The following is a 20,861-nucleotide window of genomic DNA, read 5'->3' as shown; positions in this document are numbered from 1 at the left end:
TGATCCTCCGGAGGAACTTAAGGTCTGAGGTTCTTATGACCCACGGTCCAGTCTTCTGATGAAGCCAAAGCAGCACTTTATATCTCAGGGCTTCTTTGGGTTCGTACCCAGCTGGAGTCTCAACAGTAGTGATAGTAAAGTTACATTGATCCATTACGGTCCCGCTCAAGATTTTATCATTAATCAGAGGCATATAACTTTTCCAATGCGCAAACTCCTAGTAATATCCGATTTAAGTTTGAGGCTACCCTATCAAACCTGACAAGAGGACTCCTCAACCAACTCCCCATGTGTAGCAAAAGATGCTGAGAATGTGTCTATTGAAGGGGACTCTACTAGGGTGCGGTTTACAATGCCAACTATAAGTCAATCTAGGCCATCACGAAGGACAAGGAAGAGATGGAAGAATCTTCCAAAGACAGAATATCATCATTGTTAATGTAAACAATCCAGTGTAATCATGATACATGTTATGCTTAGATTTCAGTTCCCCTACAATCCTGTTTAATCATGATTGATGTTATGCTTAGATTTCAGTTACCCTACAATCCTGTTTAATCATGATTGATGTTATGCTTAGATTTCAGTTCCCCTACAATCTTTTGTAATCATAATTGATGTTATTAGATTTCAGTACCCCTACAATCCTGTGTAATCATGATTGATTTTATGCTTAGATTTCAGTTGCCCTACAATCCTGTGCAATCATGATCGATGTTATGCTTAGATTTAACTTCCCCTTTTTGTTATGATTAATGTGTTAATTGCTAATCTCAAAGTTACCAGAGCTCTAGTTCTCTCGATGCTGGACTACTGCAATAGCCTATTCTTGAATCTACCCTCTTCCTCGCTACGACCCCTCCAGCTAATCCAGACTAGGGCAGTCAATTTTATCCTTGGCCTCAAGCCCGGGACCACATCTCCCCTGCCCTAAAAACTCTTCACTGGCTCCCGGGTTGCTGGACGGATTAAATTCAGATCCCTCTGCATCATCCACAAGGCTGTCTGGAGCCAGGCACCTAAATACTCTCCCTCTAGACCTCTGTGTTCCTTTGGCACCAACTCTCTGTGTGTAAAGCGTTTCGCTAAACACGGGGCAGGAAGCTGATCTCTCAGCTCAGCAGGCTCCCTCTAGTGGAACAGCCTCCCCATTCCTCTTCATCTTGAGCCGAACCTCTTTAAATTCTGGAAGTTCCTCAAGACTTTCCTTTTCACTTCCTCCTTCCCGTCCTCCCTCATCTGTTAACCTCACAATTGCTACGATTGGTTAGCAGGGTCCATAGGTGTCCTCGGGGCCTGGACTTCCACACCCAATCGCCTCAGCTTCTGCCTAGACAAAGCACTTGCCTCCACACCCACTGTAGGCCTGCACTGACACACCTTATTGCAGCTCCACACTCCATAGCACTTACTATACACTTGGCACTTACATCTGATGCTCACCCACAAGCACCGACACTCCAGCACTTACCCCCACTCCATCCTCCCCTCTTCTCTCTGCACTTGCACGTTCTGAATACTCAAAAGTCCTAGTAGCTTTGTCTTAATCCTGCAGTGTATGTATTGTTTCAATCCCATGTTCCCTCCCTGTGACCCTGTGGGAGCTTTGAAACACAATTTACTTGTTGCATAAGCGACTAACAAATGCACAATAAATAATTTTATAAAATAATCAGCAGACCAGCTTTGTACTGGTTCTTAGTGTTTGCCACTACACCTGTGCTGCGCCCCATTGTTTTTTCCCTTGTTTCATTTTCTTACAATGATTTTTGTACTTGTCTCTTGTCTTTATTTATTTCAATGTTTACATTTCTTCCCAGGTAAGATCCCCTTTTTAGCCTCTGGTTTGAATAGATTCATAGTGTGAAGGGATCCGAGCCAGGACATGCTGGGATAACGTTCTGCGTATTAAGTGGGAGCAACTCCGCATCTTTTAATCTTCCTGTGTCCAGTGCCCAGTTTCCAATCCTGCAGATCGGATATTGTTGAACTTAATTATCCCCCTTTGCTGCTGTATGACCACACATCTGATATACAGAGCGATAAGACCTCGGCAGGTACATTATTGATGTATGAAGTTTCAGCACTGAGGTCCCATCTCTGATATCCTCTTGGGTGTCATGCATGATTGACCTTTTAAGTGCCCTAAGGGCATGTATCTATGTCCTAAAGAGTGGGCTTTTAAATCGTTTTGAGGCAGGGCTAGGAGGATGTGTGCCCCCCTCGAATCCTGGGCAACTCTAAGGACATTTTTTATAACAGCAGTACGGGGTCCTTTCAGTGGTTTGAGCAGTCAAAGGGTTAAAGTACTTGTCACACACCGTGCCCTCTTGGCACTTGTTCCCAGAATGGATCTTCTGACGGTCGTGAAGATGCAACCTCTGAGGGTTTCCTCGTGTGGCACCTCTGACGTACCCTAGGATTTGTTCTTTTATGAAACATTGATACATCCTGGCATGAACCCTCCAACGCCTGCTCAGGGTTGACGGCTTACTGAGGCTTTAATTTCACTCTGTTCACTCAAGGGCGTTCTCACAGTGTGAATTCTCTGATGCCTGTTCCTGGTTGAGAGTGACTGAATCTTTTCTTGTTTTCTGCGCATTCTTAGGGCTTTTCTCCTATATGGCTTCTCTGATGGTATGTCAATGCTGAGGAATGTCTATATCTTTTCTTGCATTCTGTGCATTCAAAGGGCTTTTCTCCTGTATGGCTTCTCTTATGGTAGATCAAGGCTGAGGATTGACTGAAACTTTTCTTGCACTCTGTGCATTCATAGGGCTTCTCCCCTGTATGGACTCTCAGATGGGTGTAGAGATTTGACTTCTGAGAGAAGCTCTTCCCACACTCTGTACAGTGGTATGGTTTCTTCCCTGAATGGATACTCTGATGATGCCTGTTCAGAGCAGAGCCCTTAGCAAAGCTTTTACCACACTCTTTACACTGGTAAGGTCGCTCCCCTGTGTGGGTTCTCTGATGCCTGTACAGATCTGAATTCATAGCAAAGCTTTTCCCACACTCTGTACACTGGCACGGTCGCTCCCCAGTATGGATTCTCTGATGCCGGTGCAGATCTGAACTGTTAGCAAAGCTTTTCCCACACTCTGTACACTGGCACGGTCGCTCCCCAGTATGGATTCTCTGATGCCTGTGCAGATCTGAACTGTTAGCAAAGCTTTTCCCACACTCTGTACACTGGCACGGTCGCTCCCCAGTATGGATTCTCTGATGCCTGCGCAGATCTGTACTGTTAGTAAAGCTTTTCCCACACTCTGCACACTGGTACGGTCGCTCCTCAGTATGAACCTTCATATGGGTGGCCAAATGCACCTTCTGAGGGAAGCTTTTCTCACACTCTGTACACTGGTAAGGTGGCACCCCAGTATGGATTCTCTGATGCTGGCATAAATGTGAATTCTTTGTGAAGCTCTTATCACACTCTGCACATTTATAGCGTTTCTCACTTGTGTGCGAGTTCTGGTGCATGATTAGAGCAGGAATCTCAGTGAAACGCTTGCTGCAGATCCTGCAGGTAAAGGAGTTCTCAATGACGTGGATCTCCATGTGTGTCATGAGTTCAGAGGGCTCCAAAAAGCTCTGATCGCAGTACGCACATTCTCCCGGACTCTCGGGTTTGATGATGATGATTCTATTATCTATGGGAAAAAGCAGAGGTTTTAGATATTATTTGAAATCCTGAAAATCAACAGACCCAGTGCAGAGCGGTGACTTCTTGCCCCGTTTGCCACTAACTCACTGCAGGATCCTAAGGAATCCATTTCAGTCCTGCCCACCAGATTACATTTCTTCATAAAAAATGCAATTTTGAAACCTGACTACAGTTTATAGGTTAATAATCTAAAATAAATAATAGCAAAATAAACTATTTTCAGCCTTCTCAGATCTTTCGAACAAAAAGAGATAACTCAGACTTGCTGAGCAAATGCTGTAATAATTTAAATATATAATAATGAGAACAAACGTATGATTGTGTATAGGCACTATATAAATAAACTATGTGTTTCAAAGCGCTTCAAGGCAAGGGAGGGAACAAGGGAAAATACAATGACATTCTTATAGTCCATGAACAGTAAGGATGTGAAATTAACTATCGTACTCGGCCTGACGACATTTCAGATAGTGCAAGAGCTAAGACATAGATAAGGAAGGGAGGGAGGGGGAGAGTGGGAAGGAAATGGAAACAGACAGGCGACTACCGTACTCGGCCTGACGACATTTCTGGTAAAGCCAGAGAAAACAAAAGGTGAGGGAGAGGTGCAGAAAGGGAGGGAGGATTAAAACAAGGGACTATCGTACTAGGCCTGGCGACATTTCAGATACTGCTGGAGGAGAGCGGGGGAACAAGTAAGTGGAAGGGGGAGATGGGAGGAGACAGACGAGGTTGCCATCATACAAGGTCCAGGGACAATTCTGAGTAAGTGCATAGAAAAAAGTAAGGGGAGGAGGGCAGGAAATAGGAAAAGGAAGAAAGGGAGAGGAGGAGAGAACAGAGTAAGCAGTCAAAAAGAGTGGAGAAGCAAGAGGGGACAGCAAATACAAATGCAGAAGTCAGTACTAAGACATAATGTTGCAAGACAGGATACAAGATGAAGATGGGAACAGCATGATTCAGGGCCACCATGAGTACAAGATGCAAAGGAAGTCCAACATGAGAGTTGAGAAAGGGTGACACACTGTGAATCAATGAAGTCCATAAAAGTCAAATCCAGCACTGGCCACAAGACGGTGATGGTGAAACCAGAATGTATCAGGACAGACTCCTGCAGAAGTAGGCTGGAGGGGGAGGGGCAGCCCGGTAGAAGAATCAGGAAAAACAGGCATCACCTGTGTGCGAGAAGGGTGGGGGGGCACAAGGGAACATCAAAGGGGTACAGATGGGGTGGGGAAATGCGGTCCCAGGGCTTGAGGCCAAGGATAAGTCTGGTGGTTCTGTTCTGGATGAGTTGCTGAGGTTGGAGAGAGAAAGCAGATTGAGAAAGAGACTGTTGCAGTAGTGCAGTCTAGAGAGGACCAGGGCTCTGGAGACGGTAAACCATAATATTTCAAGGTCCGCAATTAGAATAGTTATGATATACAATACTGGAAGCTCAGCTACAGCACCGTGCTCCGCATTTGTTGCATGCAGCGAAATCTGTGGTTATCCCACACTTTCTCCACGGGCCTTTCTACTATTGTAGCCTAGTCGTGGAAAAGACAATGTATCAGGAAACTTCCACAGCTCATAGAGAATAGGAGTGTTATTACAGTAGCGAACACTGGCCTTACTGGACAAAACCAACATGACTGTTCTTGTAGCAAATAGTGGCTTTACTGTGCACAGCCAGTGTACATTTTCTTAATGTGGCATATGCATGCCTCATTGCCCACAGCCAGAACAAGTGGTGTTAATGTGCCAAAGACTGGCCTTACTGGACCCAGTCAAGCAAATGTTGTTATTGTGTTATATGCTAGCCATACTCTGCACAGCTGAAATAAGTGTAATTAGTGAAGATTTATACAGCGCTTCATGCCAGATTCTCCAGCTTGTTATAATCTGTGTCACTGATATTACCAGCAACATGCAACTCTAATAGTCCATCTGGGGTCTTGGGGTGAGTGAAAGGCTGAGTCTACCTGACCGGGCATCGGACACACGGTAATGCAAGTACGTTACGCTTGAGTATCTACGCAGTTAATTATTGCAACTGTTGCCATTATTGGACAAACCCAACACTGGCTATACTGACATATATGGGCAGAGAAGGCATTAAAATGTCTTCTTCCAGTGGTAAGATACTGGCATGTATGTGTGTATATATATTGTGAGTGTTGGAATCATGAAGTGTGTTTTACAGTGGCAATGCTGGCATATGTTGTAGGCAAAGGCAGCATGAAAATGTGTTGGAAAATGGTACTCTTGGTGGCTTGAAATCTGTTGGATGTTTTCATGTGGTACTCCGTAGAAGCAATTCGCCGTCATTGTAACACACTTCACACGAGGAAGCCTCTGCACTGCCTTGTTTGGAGCTTCCTGTCTGCACCTGGTCTTGTGAACTCTTTATTTATTCATATTTTTGCCCCTCCAGAGAATGAATGGCACCAGCTGCCACTGATGGAACAGCTAATTACACACCTGCAAATACAGCAAAATAGAAGTTGCAGTTGTTCCCCGGGTGACGTGTCACTTCATGTTGAGCATAGCAGTTGTGCTCTTTTGAGAGCTCCCTGCAACCTCAGCCTGGCTACATGTCAAAGCCTGTCAAATTACTCACCTTTGAGAGGCGTGTATTTACACAACGTTTAAACAATCATTAATGTGATGGCAGCACCAACCCTACAGTGGCAGAGGATAAAAGCCTGTCCAGACAATATCAAGTCACCCCCCTATGATGAAGCCAAAGACTTAACTTCCATCCCCCCCAAAGGTTTGAGTCTGTCTCCGCCTCCCAGTTCCTTCTACCCACCTGTAGGACTCCCGCTCTCCGATTCAAGGGTCTCCATGGAACAGGCATCCGTCGTGTCTTCAACACGCATCGTGGGGATGGCTGTAATACTTGCATGTACTGTAATCCCATGAAGAGAAGAGTCTTATGAAAAGAGGTGCAGAAATCCTGTATGATAACATTTGCCATCAGCAAAAAGGGAACTTGTAGGAACACAGGGAGAAGAGGGACCACCAATTGTCCAACCCAAGACATGCAACAAACCAGAATATTCTGTAACACGATGGGAAGAGATGGGTAACCGAGCGAGCCCTGCAGTGTCTCATGCCAGGATCATATCCCACTTACATTCAATCCAAGTACTGGAGGCTCCCAGGAGCATGTGTGACACTCACCCAACTCTTGGCCTGGACTCCTTCCTCCCACTTCCTCTCCAAGATGAGAAGCAAACACTGAACCTGAGACTTCATCTGTCCTCAAAGAAACAACAAAGAACAAGTTACAACGTCATGGGAAAATGCCCTTTACACCAACATGATGTTTCCAAAGCGATGCTCAGGTAATAGCAGCAAATAGTAAATATGCTTTATTCCTGTGACATTGAACAATAGCCAAATTCAGAATAATATATTACAGAATGTATAAGAGTACAATCTTCATGCAAAGGGCACATGAATGACAGTGTATTGGCGGCATTTCCAAGCCTTAAAGAGGTGTGGCCAACTTTATTATGCTGTAGCTATATTAGAAGTGTAAAGTATCTTGATGCAGGTCACTAACTGGAATGGAAGTCCAGAATTGTGCAAGGCGACTCATAAAGGTTGCGTTCAACATTGTCGCCGGCAGCTTTTAGGTCAATAAATGCCATGTAAAGGGGCATAGCCTTTTGAACAACATATTTCTGTATGATCAAAGTTATTCAGAAGGCTTATTCAACCATACCTATGACTCTACATGAGCCGGCTTGTGACTGGTGAAGACTTTTTAAATCATCAATATATGAGGGTAACCGATTAGCATGGATCTCAGGATACGCTTTTCCCAAACCTTCTAAAAGTGCAATGGGCCTATGATTTCATGGGACGATACTGACCCCTTTCTAAAAATAGGGACTTTCACAGCTGAACGCCAGGACATTGGCGGCTCTTGGTATTTGTTGACCAAGTTAAACCATTTTAATAGAATTGGGATTTGAACCTTCTGGTCTAAAGAGACCAATGGGAATACCGCCCAGCCCTGGAGCTTAAAGGATACCAATGGGAATACCGTCCAGCCCTGGAGCTTTAAAGAGATCAATGGGAACACCGCCCAGCCCTGGAGCTTAAAGGATACCAATGGGAATACCGTCCAGCCCTGGAGCTTTAAAGAGATCAATGGGAACACCGCCAAGCCCTGGAGCTTAAAGGATACCAATGGGAATACCGTCCAGCCCTGGAGCTTTAAAGAGATCAATGGGAATACCGCCCAGCCCTGGTGCTTTTAAGAGACCAATGGGAATACCGTCCACCCTGGTGCTCTAAAGAGACCAATAGGAATACCGTCCAGCCCTAGAGCATTAAAGAGACCAATGTGAATACCATCCAGCCCTGGACCTTTAAAGAGACCAATGGGAATACCATCCAGCCCTGCTGCTCTAAAGAGACAAATGGGAGTACCGTCCAGCCCTGGAGCTTTAAAGCGACCAATGGGAATACCGTCCAGCCCTGGAGCTTTAAAGAGATCAATGGGAATACCGCCCAGCCCTGGTGCTTTTAAGAGACCAATGGGAATACCGTCCACCCTGGTGCTCTAAAGAGACCAATGGGAATACTGTCCAGCCCTGGTGCTTTAAAGAGACCAATGGGAATACCATCCAGCCCTGGAGCTTTAAAGAGACCAATGGGAATACCATCCAGCCCTGGAGCTTTAAAGAGACCAATGGGAATACCATCCAGCCCTGGAGCTTAAAGGATACCAATGGGAATACCGTCCAGCCCTGGTGCTTTAAAGAGACCAATGGGAATACCGTCCAGCCCTCGTGCTTTAAAGAGACCAATGGGAATACCGTCCATGCTGGGAGCTTTAAAGAGACAATGGGAATACCGTCCAGCCCTAGGGCTTTAAAGAGACCAATGGGAATACCGTCCAGCCCTGGAGCTTTAAAGAGACCAATGGGAATACCGTCCAGCCCTGGTGCCCTAAAGCGACCAATGGGAATAGTGTCATGCCCTGGCAGTTTAAAGAGACCAATGGGAATACCGCCCAGCCCTGGAGCTTAAAGCATACTAATGGGAATACCGTCCAGCCCTGGAGCATTAAAGAGATCAATGGGAATACCGTCCAGCCCTGGAGCATTACATAGACCAATGGGAATATCATCCAGCCCTGGTGCTCTAAAGAGACCAATGGGAATACCGTCGAGCCCTTCTGCGTTAAAGGAACCAATGGGAATACCGTCCAGCTATGGAGCTTTAAAGAGACCAATGGGAATACCGTCCAGCCCTGGCGCTTTAAAGATATCAATGGGAATACCGTCCAGCCCTGGTGCTTTAAAGAGACCAATGGGAATACTGTCTAGCCCATGCGCTTTAAAGAGACCAATGGGAATACCGTCCATGCTGGGAGCTTTAAAGAGACAATGGGAATACCGTCCAGCCCTAGGGCTTTAAAGAGACCAATGGGAATACCGTCCAGCCCTGGAGCTTTAAAGAGATCAATGGGAATACCGCCCAGCCCTGGTGCTTTTAAGAGACCAATGGGAATACCGTCCACCCTGGTGCTCTAAAGAGACCAATAGGAATACCGTCCAGCCCTGGAGCATTAAAGAGACCAATGTGAATACCATCCAGCCCTGGACCTTTAAAGAGACCAATGGGAATACCATCCAGCCCTGCTGCTCTAAAGGGACAAATGGGAGTACCGTCCAGCCCTGGAGCTTTAAAGCGACCAATGGGAAGATCGTCCAGCCCTGGAGCTTAAAGGATACCAATGGGAATACCGTCCAGCCCTGGAGCTTTAAAGAGATCAATGGGAATACCGCCCAGCCCTGGTGCTTTTAAGAGACCAATGGGAATACCGTCCACCCTGGTGCTCTAAAGAGACCAATGGGAATACTGTCCAGCCCTGGTGCTTTAAAGAGACCAATGGGAATACCATCCAGCCCTGGAGCTTTAAAGAGACCAATGGGAATACCATCCAGCCCTGGAGCTTAAAGGATACCAATGGGAATACCGTCCAGCCCTGGTGCTTTAAAGAGACCAATGGGAATACCGTCCAGCCCTGGTGCTTTAAAGAGACCAATGGGAATACCATCCAGCCCTGGAGCTTAAAGGATACCAATGGGAATACAATCCAGCCCTGGAGCTTAAAGGATACCAATGGGAATACCGTCCAGCCCTGGTGCTTTAAAGAGACCAATGGGAATACCGTCCAGCCCTGGTGCCCTAAAGCGACCAATGGGAATAGTGTCATGCCCTGGCAGTTTAAAGAGACCAATGGGAATACCGCCCAGCCCTGGAGCTTAAAGCAAACTAATGGGAATACCGTCCAGCCCTGGAGCATTAAAGAGATCAATGGGAATACCGTCCAGCCCTGGAGAATTACATAGACCAATGGGAATATCATCCAGCCCTGGTGCTCTAAAGAGACCAATGGGAATACCGTCAAGCCCTTCTGCGTTAAAGGAACCAATGGGAATACCGTCCAGCTATGGAGCTTTAAAGAGACCAATGGGAATACCGTCCAGCGCTGGCGCTTTAAAGATATCAATGGGAATACTGTCTGCCCTGGCGCTTTAAAGAGACCAATGGGAATACCGTCCATGCTGGGAGCTTTAAAGAGACAATGGGAATACCGTCCAGCCCTAGGGCTTTAAAGAGATCAATGGGAATACTGTCAAGCCCTGGAGCTTTAAAGGGACCAATGGGAATACTGTCCAGCCCTGGAGCTTTAAAGAGACCAATGGGAATACCGTCCAGCACTGGTGCTCTACATATACCAATGGGAATACCGTCCAGCCCTGGAGCTTTAAAGAGATCAATGGGAATACCGTCCATCCCTGGCGCTTTAAAGAGAAAAATAGGAATACCGTCCAGCCCTGGAGCTTTAAAGAGACCAATGGGAATACCGCCCAGTCCTGGAGCTTTAATGAGACCAATGGGAATACCGTCCAGCACTGGTGCTCTAAAGAGACCAATGGGAATACCGTCCAGCCCTGGTGCTCTAAAGAGACCAATGGGAATACCGTCCAGCCCTGGTGCTCTAAAGAGACCAATGGGAATACCGCCCAGTCCTGGATTTTTAAAGAGACCAATGGGAATACTGTCCATCCCGGGAGCTTTAAAGAGACCATTGGGATTACCGTCCAGCCCTGGTGCTCTAAAGAGACCAATGGGAATACCGTCCAGCCCTGGTGCTCTAAAGAGACCAATGGGAATACCGCCCAGTCCTGGATTTTTAAAGAGACCAATGGGAATACTGTCCATCCCGGGAGCTTTAAAGAGACCATTGGGATTACCGTCCAGCCCTGGTGCTCTAAAGAGACCATTGGAAATACCGTCCAGCCCTGGCGCTTTATTACTCTTTTGTGCATTAAGTGCAGAAAGCAGCAGAGGAGCACCTCTGGCAATCGACAGGCCCTAGTGCCGACTTCAATCCAATGGGAAGGCCTTGAATTGGTACCCTTGGAACACGAAGCGCAGAAACTTGCGGTGTCCCTTGGGAATGGGGATGTGGAAATAGGCATCCTCCAGGTCCAGTGATGATAGAAAATCCCATTCTTCCAGTTGTCCCAGCACGTGCTGAAGGGTGACCATCCGAACCTTCAGGGTCCTGATGTACTTGCTGAGGCGACGGAGGAGTAGTATGGGCCTCTAACCGCCCGTCTTCTTTCTGATGAGGAAGTACCTGGAGTACACTCCGGAGCCCCGGAGCCTTTTTGGGATGAGTTCTATTGCCCCCTTCTTCAGCATGGCCCGTGCCTCCAGAAGAAGTTGAGGGACGTGTTTTTCCTTCCTGGCCACCGGTGGAATACGCTGGCACTTTAATTGAAATTCCAGGGTGTGCCCGTGGGCCAGGGCGTCCAGCACCCAGCGGTCGGTGGAGATGGACTTCAACGCGCTGACGAAGTTCGCCAGCCGGCCTCCCACCGGGGTGCGTGGGTGGGGGCCCCGACGTCATGGCCGGTTCAGTCCTGCTTCGCTGTGGGAGCGCCAGCTTGGGGACCTTGGCGTTGACGGCGACCTCCTCCGGACTTGCTGCGGCCCCTGTAGGCTTCCTGAGCCAAAGAGCGGGACGGTTGGCGATAGGATGATGATCCACCAACGAAACCTTTGGAGTATCCCTGGGACTTCCCTCCGGAGGCCCGAAAGGACATCCGTCGCTGCTGGAGCGTGCCCAAAGCCTGGGCCGTCTCGGTATCCTCCTTGCTGGCCTGAAGCGATTCGTCCACTGTCTTGCCGAATAAGTTGTCCCCGTTGAAGGGCATGTCCAACACCCTCGACTGTACATCCTGACGGAAGCTAGTGCCCTTCAATCAACCCCGCCGACGAAAGCAAACGCTGTTGCCCATCTGACGGAAGCCTGTGTCGGCGATGTCGGTGGCCTCCGTGATGGCATGGTCTGATGTCACCTCGCCTTCTTGTAGGATCTCCAGCGCTTCCGCTCTCTTGTCGTCTGGAGGGAAGTCCAGGAGGTGAGCAATCTTGAACCACAGCTCCCTGTCATAACGGGCCACGATGGCTAAGGCATTGGCCGCCTTGATCGTCGTCGCAGCCGGCAAGATGACCCGCTGCCCGATGGCGTCCAGCTTTTTTCCCTCGCTGTCCGGGGGGGCGGGAAGAGGACGTCATCGCTGAAGATCCGGAGGACTTCTTCGCCGCCGCTGAGACCACCTAGTTCGTGGACGGTTGGGATCTGAGACACTTGGGTGCAGAGTCCGGCACCCTGAATTTCTTCTCGTAACGGTCCCTCTTCGCCGGGGCCGAGGATGGGTTCTTCATGAGGCACAGCCCCTCGTCCCAAATGTCATCCAATAGAGTGAATGAAAGTACGATCTTCCTCTTGGCCTCCTGGCACTGGTACAGGAAGCCTTCCTTCTTCTCCTCGGCGGCAAGTTGAAACATCTCTGAGGACTTAGCGATCATGGCGTGGAAAGAGCCAATCTCGTCAGGTGGCAAGGCCCTGGGCACTGGCGACAGGAGGTCCCCTCCGTCGTCGTTGTCCGTAGCCGTGCCGGTCGTCGGCGTATCCAGTTCCGTATCGTCCCTCGGAGGAGAGGATGGTGGCGAAGGATGGCACGTAGGTGGAGGAAGGACTCTCCTTCTTTTGCCGGGGTGTTCCCCCGACAGCCCAGGCACTGCGGGATCTCGCGCCGGCGACAGGGGCATCCTCGTGCGGATCTCTGAACACAAGGTGTGCAATGTCTGTAGGATGTCCGCCGACACGTCCACTGGCAGTGGTGGAGGTTGCTGTGGTGGCTGCACTGGGAGCGGTGGCAGTGGCGTGATGTCCTCTGGCTTCTCACCGCTACTGCTGCTCCGAGTCGGTATCCTCACCACTCTCCACAGCCGCTTCGCCGGGGTCCTTCCCATAAGACCTGGACTCGACAAACTTTTAGTCCAGTTCGGCATTCAGACCAGAAAGTTCCTCCACAGAGATAGTCGAGCCCTGCAGAACTACCGGGCCCCCCCGCTTCTGAGTGACCCGCGGGGACGGTCTAGGGGAGATGATCGGCATCGTCTTCACCGGTGTCTTATCAATGGGTAGAAAAGATAATTCCCTCCGAGCAGGCAGGGAAACTCTTGCCTTAGGGGCCGCCTCCTGCGAGTCCGCATCTGCGGCCTTCGCTAGGGACGCCACCACTCCTTCCAGGGAGGACTTCGCCTGGTGAACCTGGGCCTTCACGACCTTGGGCACACTGGAGGCCTTCACCGTGGGGGAAGGGTCCATGCCCCGCTGCCCCTCGGCTTTCTCCGTCGGAGCCGGCTGGGACTTCTCCAGAAGTTTATTCGGATGGTTCTGACTTTCTCTTCGCTGACCCAGAGTGTTGGCTCGTGGTCGAGGGTGCCGAAGACCCCGTTCCTGACCTGGCGGCCGCAGAGCCCGTCCCAACAGTGCTCCCGGTGCCCGCTGTCTTGCAGTGCTTTGCCTTATGTTGGGCCCCTGTCGCCGCAGCGCCATCAAAGGTCTTAGAAGACCGCTCAGATTTCCTCATGCTGGGTGAGACTTGCTGCCCGGGGATCTTCATCTGGAGCCACTCAGTGAGCCACTTGTGCCGGTCCTTCATGGTGCGAGCCACTATATCCCTGCAGAACGCACAGGTCTCCACCACGTGCGTCAGGTCGGAATGTAGGCAGTAAAGGCACAGGGAGTGCCCATCGTCCAGGAAAATGTTCCGTAGTCCACATCCAGGGCAGATGCTGAACAGAGGCGTCGAGTCTCCTTTATCTTCAGACAAGTCCACGCGGAGTAGGGAACTCGATGATAAATCGCCCTTGAGGGGCGTAGAAAGTTCTGAAAAACGGGTCCCGTTAGTCGGTTTATGATGGATCAATGGAGCTTGAGACTGGGTTGATCGAAAAATAGAGAAAACTCTAAGAAAAAGTGCAAAACGCAGTAAAGAGCCCGAGAGCTAAACACAAGGACTCTCACCACTCTAACGTGTGGTAAAAATCTGAAGATGGCTGCCAGAGGAGGGTCTTAGGTAGAGGGCAGTCATTGGCTGGGGGCAGTATGACCCAGAGACCAGTGATTGGTTGTTAGGAGAAAGACAAATCAGAAATAAAACTGAAACTGATTTTTTCTTTAGCGAGGATTCCCAGCCTGACGACAGGGAATATTCATGAGCATGTGAATCTATGCCAGACCCCATGCTAGAGAAGCTTACTTTAAACTTTCCCATCCACTTTCAATTTCTACCTCTTTTTTTTCTTCTTAACTGTGGCTTTATAGTCGATTCTCATTTGTTTTATCAAATGTACTTTATCACGACTATCAGCTTCGAGGGCTGCTAAGAGGTTACTCTTAGCTTTTTACAATCCTCGTCCAACCAGCTTTTACATCTCCTCCTTGTAGTGCCCCTAATAAAAAAAAGGGTGTATAGTATGTAATAATCTTTATATATAAAGTGGAATGTATGTATGTGTGTGTATGTTTCTCCGACTATACAAATCCACACCGTTGAACCCACTGCTACCTCATTTGTCTGGGGCAAGATTGTAGTCTATGTTTGGATGCAAAAAATTCACTCCGTAGACACCCTCCTTTACTGAAGCTCACCCCGATTCATTACAGTAGGTACTAGAAGGAGGCCAAATTTGGAGAAGTGTCTGAAGCAAAATGTTCAATGTGTTGGTTATTCCACTGAAACGTATTACTACTGTATACTGTATAAAATGCTTTTACTATCACGCCACTCCAAATATGGGAAATGGCAAGGTTACAGTTTACTTAAGTTCATTCACAAGAAGAGAGCAAAATCAATTAATCTTTCTTGGACACTTTCTCAAATGTGCTGAAGCCATTGAGTGAATGAAACATGCCACACTCAGCCCTAAACTCCCACAACAGATCTGTTCTGGGTCTTCCTACCACCAATGGCACGCTAGCATTAATCTCCCTAACGGCAGCATTCCCGTTTCCCCGTTCACACAGCTGAGTATCCGGAAGCGTGATAGGTGGTCGGGAAAGGGATCCGAGATCTACAGTGTGCAGCCTGTGGCAAGTCCACGGTGTCTTACCAGCTCTTCCCTTGTGCTATCAGACATACACTCTGAAAAAATATCAGAATCAACTAAAATAAACCAAATTGGGTTCTTATATTGCACTTCATGCCTGAGATCAACCGCTAAGAGCGGGCCCGAGGTTCAAACCTGTGCTGCTGAGCATTTTCCTGGTTCCTAGGCAAGCGCTTTGCCATTGAGCTACCCTCTGCAAACCTTTTCATGAGCATACCTTTCAGGCAAGTTGTTATCTGCATTTCTATATAGCAGTGACGGACCATTAATAATCCCCTAGTCACAAACAACTGTAGTAGGTCAGAATCAGGAGATGGAAAAGGTGGCGTTGTGTCTGACTTTTCTTCATTATCACTCACAAACCTATTCTTTCCCTGGCTAACAATTATGCGCCATAACACCAAAGGAAATACTAAAGAAAGGTGCTGGTCAGGATGACTGAACAAAAGCAAGCAAAGTCCTCCGTCCAAAATCCTATGCCAGGCCGCGTCTGTCCCTAATACTACAAAAGAAAAACATAACTACAATAAAAGTACCCTTGGCCCAGTCATGTGAATGGTGGCTGGTTTGTGGCCCCCACCCGCATGCATCTTTCTTAAGGCTCCGGCCCCTTGTGCACTGTCTAAGCCTTGTCTCTTTGGCACAGCTCTGCCAAGTCCACACAAGTCTCTCACCCCACGTTGGGATCTTGTTTCTTTCACCTCAACTTGGGGTCTTGTTTCCTTCACCCCCGCCTTGGGGTTGTGTCTCCCTCACCCCGTCTTGGGGTCTCACTTCTCTCACTGCGCCTTCCTAGTCCCTAAGGTTAAGTCAACCCCTTGGGGGTTAGGAAGGTGAGCCCACTAAGCCTAGTGCTCCCTAGAGGATATGGCAAGTGGGATCCCAATGGCAGTGCCTCCCACCACAACCCTTAGAGGACCGGCCCTCCCTTAACAGGGGTATTTGTTATTCTCGCGTGCCCCGGGCAGATAAGTCCTCATTGGCTATGTGGGGATTGCACCAGGCACTGAAGTAGCTGGTGTGGCCTCTGACCCTGTACTGTCTCCAATGTTGCAGACCAATGGGAGGTCTCCCCTCCTTACTGGGGGAGGGGGGGGGAGTAAAAATGGCCTGTGACTACGAAACAGAGCAGGAGAGAGCGAGAGAGAGAATCAGAATCCTGCAGAGCCACGTCAAGGAGAGGCAGACAGTCGTAGGGGTGATAAACGGAAAAGCCCAAGTGGGGCTGAGAGACTGCAGATCCCAAGAGGGAGTGAGAAACCAAATAGCCCAAAAGAGGCTGAGAAATCGAATAGCCCAAGAGGGGCTGAAAGCCCAAGAGGCGCTCAGAGACTTAATAGCCCAAGAGGGGCTGAGAAAGGGAAGAGCCCAAGAGGGGCTGATAGACTGAATATCCCGAGACGGACTGAAAGCCCAAGAGGGGCTGAGGGACTGAGGAGCCCAAGAGGGGCTATGAGACTGAATAGCCCAAGAGGGACTGTGAAACCCAAGAGCCCAAGAGGGGCTGAGAAACCCAAGAGCCCAAGAGGTGCTGAGAAACCCAAGAGCCCAAGAGGGGCTGAGAAGAACAAGTTACTCTCTTACCTGGTAACGTTCTTTCGATGGGATGGTCCGACGACGTATTCCATATCTATGACAAAAATCACCACAACTGTGCTGCTTCGGAAAATCTTTCGGCGTCTGCGTCCTGCGTCGATGACATCGATATGTCGTCCTCGAGGGCCTCCGTCGAGCCAACGTCACCGGATGTTATAAGTAGGACGCACGACGCCCATAGCCTCAGTTGTCGTTTTTTCCTCCAGAACGTGTGGCACCAATCTACTGCCACTATGACCACAGAAAGCCTTGCGGAAACGTGAGCTGCAATCGCATAAGAAATTCTGTAGCGGGGTAGGCAGGGCGGGAGCGATATGGAATACGTCGTCGGACCATCCCATCGAAAGAACGTTTCCAGGTAAGAGAGTAACTTGTTCTTTGAGGGGATTGGGTCCTCCGACGTATTCCATATCTATGACAGACTCCCAAAGTAGTACCAACGTAAGGAGGTGGGAAAATAATTTAGAAAATACAAATTTAGAATGCCCAATTAAATAGCAGAGTAAAGGACCGCCTTGCCAAAAGCCAGATCCTGCCCATGGACAGAATCTAGGGAGTAGTGACGTACAAAAGTTTGAACCGAAGCCCAAGTGGCTGCATCACAGATGTTATGAATAGGAACACCCCTCTGCAGGGCAGTAGAGGCAGCCATAACCCTAGTCGAATGGGCCCGTAAGCCAACCGGAGCGTCCTTACCTGCCAGGCGGTAACATTCAGAAATTGCCAAGATAATCCATCTAGACAAAGTCTGCTTAGTTACAGCTTGTCCCAAACGCCTTCCAGCGTATCCTATAAAGAGCTGATCGTCCACTCTGACCCGGGACATGCGGGAAATGTAGAAACTCAAAGCTCTCCTAGGGTCTAACCTATGGAGCCTCTCCTCGTCCTTACCAGGATGCGGAGGAGGATAAAATGCCGGAAGAACAACCTTCTGGCTGAAATGAAATTCCGACACCACCTTCGGAAGAAAGGAAGGACGAACTCTAAGGACAACCCTGTCCTTATGAAACACAGTGAAGGGCCGCTTAACTGAAAGTGCCTGTAACTCACTCACTCTGCGAGCGGAAGTGACAGCAACTAAAAATACAGTTTTAAGAGTTAACAGTCTCAAAGGACAAGAATGCAAAGGCTCAAATGGAGCACCCATGAGAAACTTGGGAACAAGGTGCAAATCCCAACCGGGCACCTGGAAGGGTGACGGAGGGAACACATTAGTGAGCCCTTTCAGAAACTGAGAAATTAAAGGAATTTTAAAATAAAAACACTCCTCAGACGAGCACTTAAATATAGACAGCGCCGCCAAGTAACCCTTAATGGTACCCACTTGCAGGCCCCTGTGGGCCAAAGAAATCAAAAAAGACAGAACTACAGGAATGTCACATGAAAAAAGATCCACATTTTTAACCCTGCACCAGCTGCAGAACTTCCTCCAACGGCAACGGTACAGGGACTTTGTTGCCGGCCGTCTGGACGAAAGCAACACCTCCATCACGTCTTCAGGGAGGTCCCAATCCTTATACCTCAACCTTTCAGAAGCCAAGCGTGAAGGTTGAGGGATCCGACCTCTGGATGGAGAACCTGACCCCCCCCCCCCTCCCGTGAGAGCAGATCGTCTCGGTAGGGAAGACGACGTGGAGGGCAGATGGACAAGTCGAGAAGGTCTGGGTACCACGTCCTCCTGGCCCAAGCCGGAGCAATGAGGATCATCCGGGAACATGAACCTCTGTAACCTCCGCAGTACTTGCGGGATGACGGGGACTGGAGGAAACGCGTACAGCAGTGGGAAGGACCACTCCACCACGAATGCGTCTCCCAAGGCTCCTTTTGGAGGAAATTCCTGCGAGCAGAACCTCTTGCACTTCCGGTTGACACTGGAGGTGAAGAGATCCACTTGAGGGGTCCCCCAAAGGGCAAAGATCTCCAGGAGGATCTCCTGAGCCAACTCCCTCTCGTGAGAGATCACGCTCTGCCTGCTCAAAGCGTCCGCCGTCTCGTTTTCGTCTCTGGCCAGATGAACTGCCAAGATCGAAATTTCCTGCTGGATGGCCCAGAGCCACAGCTGCATCGCCTCCCTTCACAGAGGAAGTGACCCTACCCCCCCCTTTTCGTTGAGGTAGTGCATCGCCACTTTGTTGTCCGTCGGGATCAGGACAGTCTTTCCTCGCACAGTAGGCAGAAAAGCCTTCAGGACAAGCCTGATGGCCCTCAGCTCCAACAGATTGATATGGAGTCTGGACTGTCAGCTCGTTGGCATGAGCTCCCCATCCCATGAGGGATGTGTCCGTCACGATCGTCACCTCCGGCCAGGGTAGCCAAAATGGAGCCCCCTTCCTCAGATTGCCTTCGACGGCCCACCACAGAAGGTCCTGGGCGACCGAGGGCGGCACCTGAACGGGGTCTGACATCCTGCCGGAGGACTGTGACCACTGGAGTTTGAGCGCCCATTGCAGAGATCTCATCTGCAACCTGGCCTCTGGCACAAGAAGAATGCAGGATACCATGAGGCTGAGCAATCTCAAGAACTCTAACGCGGGGAGACTCTGGGCATGTTGAAACTTGTGCACCATCTGCTGAATGTGATGAGCCCTCATCTGGGGAGGAAAACACTGCCCCAGGGACGTGTCGAGCACTGCTCCGATGTACTTGAGCCGTTGAGTTGTTGTCAAGTGGGACTTCTTTAAATGGAGGGAGAAGCCCAGCCTGTGAAGGGAGTGGCAGGTGACGGACAGATGATCCAGGACTTGCTCGGGAGAGCGCGCCCTGATCAACCAATCGTCCAGGTAGGGGTAGACGTGAATCCCCCCTTTTCTGAGATACACTGCCACCACCACCATGAGCTTGGCGAAGACCCTTGGGGCGGAGGTCAATCCGAACGGCAGGACCCGAAACTCAGGTACTTCTTGTGCTTGGGATGAATCGGCACATGAAAATACGCGTCCTTGAGGTCTAGAGACCCCAACCAGTCCTGAAGTTGAAGGGCCTGGAGGACTTGAGAAAGAGTAACCATCTTGAACTTGTCCTTCCTGAGGAGCTTGTTCAAACCGCGCAATTCCATGATGGGTCTCAATCCCCCGTCTTTCTTCGAAATAAAAAAATAAGGGGAATACCATCCCTTGTTCCTCTCCACTACAGGCACCAGTTCTATGGTGCCTTTCTCCAGCAGGGATTGAATGTCCTGCACAAGGAGCGGATCCAGACTCTTCAAAGAGAGATTCCCAGGTGGATTGTCGTGAGGCCTCTGCCGGAAAGGAAGACAGTAGCCGTGGGCTATGATCTCCAGAACCCACACATCTGAAGTAATGGCACGCCATTCTACAAGATGCTGCGCCAGCCTTCCCCCAACCGGCGAAGCATGGGCCTCATGACTGAGCTGTAGCGGCTGTGGCAGTGCCTGAGGGCAAAGCGGCCTTGGCACCTTAAGTACCTTGTTTACCACCTCTGGCACTCCTTCGGTTGCCCCTTTGACTGGCAGCTCCTCTCGATCTACTAAAGGATGAGTAATATCGAAAGGAACCTCCCCTCCATTGCTGTCCCCTAGGACGAAAACGCAGTGGTTGGCGGACTGCAGCGCCTAACGACTTCGCTGCAGCATTCGAGGTCTGCAACCTCTCAAGACTCTCGTCAGCCTTGTTGCGAAAAAGATATACACCATCAAAGGGCATGTTGAGGAGCCGGGCCTGCACATCAGGAGCAAACCCCGACTTCCACAACCACACAAACCTGCGTATCACGGTGCCTGCCGCCATGGTCCGGCTGACGCAAACAACCATGTCCAGACCCGACTGAACGGCCTCACACATGGTGTCCTTGCCATCATGCACGATAGCCAGGAAACCATCCCGTTCCTCCCCTCCGGGGATACGATCAGCCGCTAAGGAAATACAGTTCCACAGAGTGTGTGTGAAACGAGACAAGGCACAAACGGAGTTGGCAGCCTGAAGCGCCATACCCCCAGAAGAAAACACCTTCTTCGCCCAGCCGTCAAAACGCTTGTCGTCCCTATCAGGAGGGATGATAGGGTACGACGCCTGTTTTCCTGGGGCCGTAGCCGCCTTCACCACCAAACTCTCCGGAGTAGGGTGCGTGTTCAAGTAGCAGGGGTCGCCACATG

At 49.6% G+C, this 20,861-nt stretch overlaps 1 protein-coding gene across 1 annotated transcript in view; it reads right to left on the bottom strand.

Moving 5' to 3' along the window:
* Positions 1 to 1,542: 1,542 nt before the first annotated feature.
* The window catches only part of LOC138489497 (zinc finger protein 436-like), a 152,401-nt gene continuing 133,082 nt past the window's right edge, over positions 1,543 to 20,861 (bottom strand). Inside the window, exons 5-7 of the mRNA XM_069617240.1 lie at positions 6,836 to 6,910; positions 6,462 to 6,560; positions 1,543 to 3,653 (exon numbers count right to left, since the gene is read on the bottom strand). Of these exons, the coding sequence (XP_069473341.1) occupies positions 2,605 to 3,653; positions 6,462 to 6,560; positions 6,836 to 6,910 (1,223 nt within the window). The 3' untranslated portion in view covers positions 1,543 to 2,604. The remainder of the gene's footprint in view (positions 3,654 to 6,461; positions 6,561 to 6,835; positions 6,911 to 20,861) is intronic.

This window comes from Ambystoma mexicanum, chromosome 9, assembly GCF_040938575.1.
Source record: "Ambystoma mexicanum isolate Mex_15411 chromosome 9, UKY_AmexF1_1, whole genome shotgun sequence".
NCBI lineage: Eukaryota > Metazoa > Chordata > Amphibia > Caudata > Ambystomatidae > Ambystoma > Ambystoma mexicanum.
This window is presented reverse-complemented; position numbering and strand designations above follow the sequence as displayed.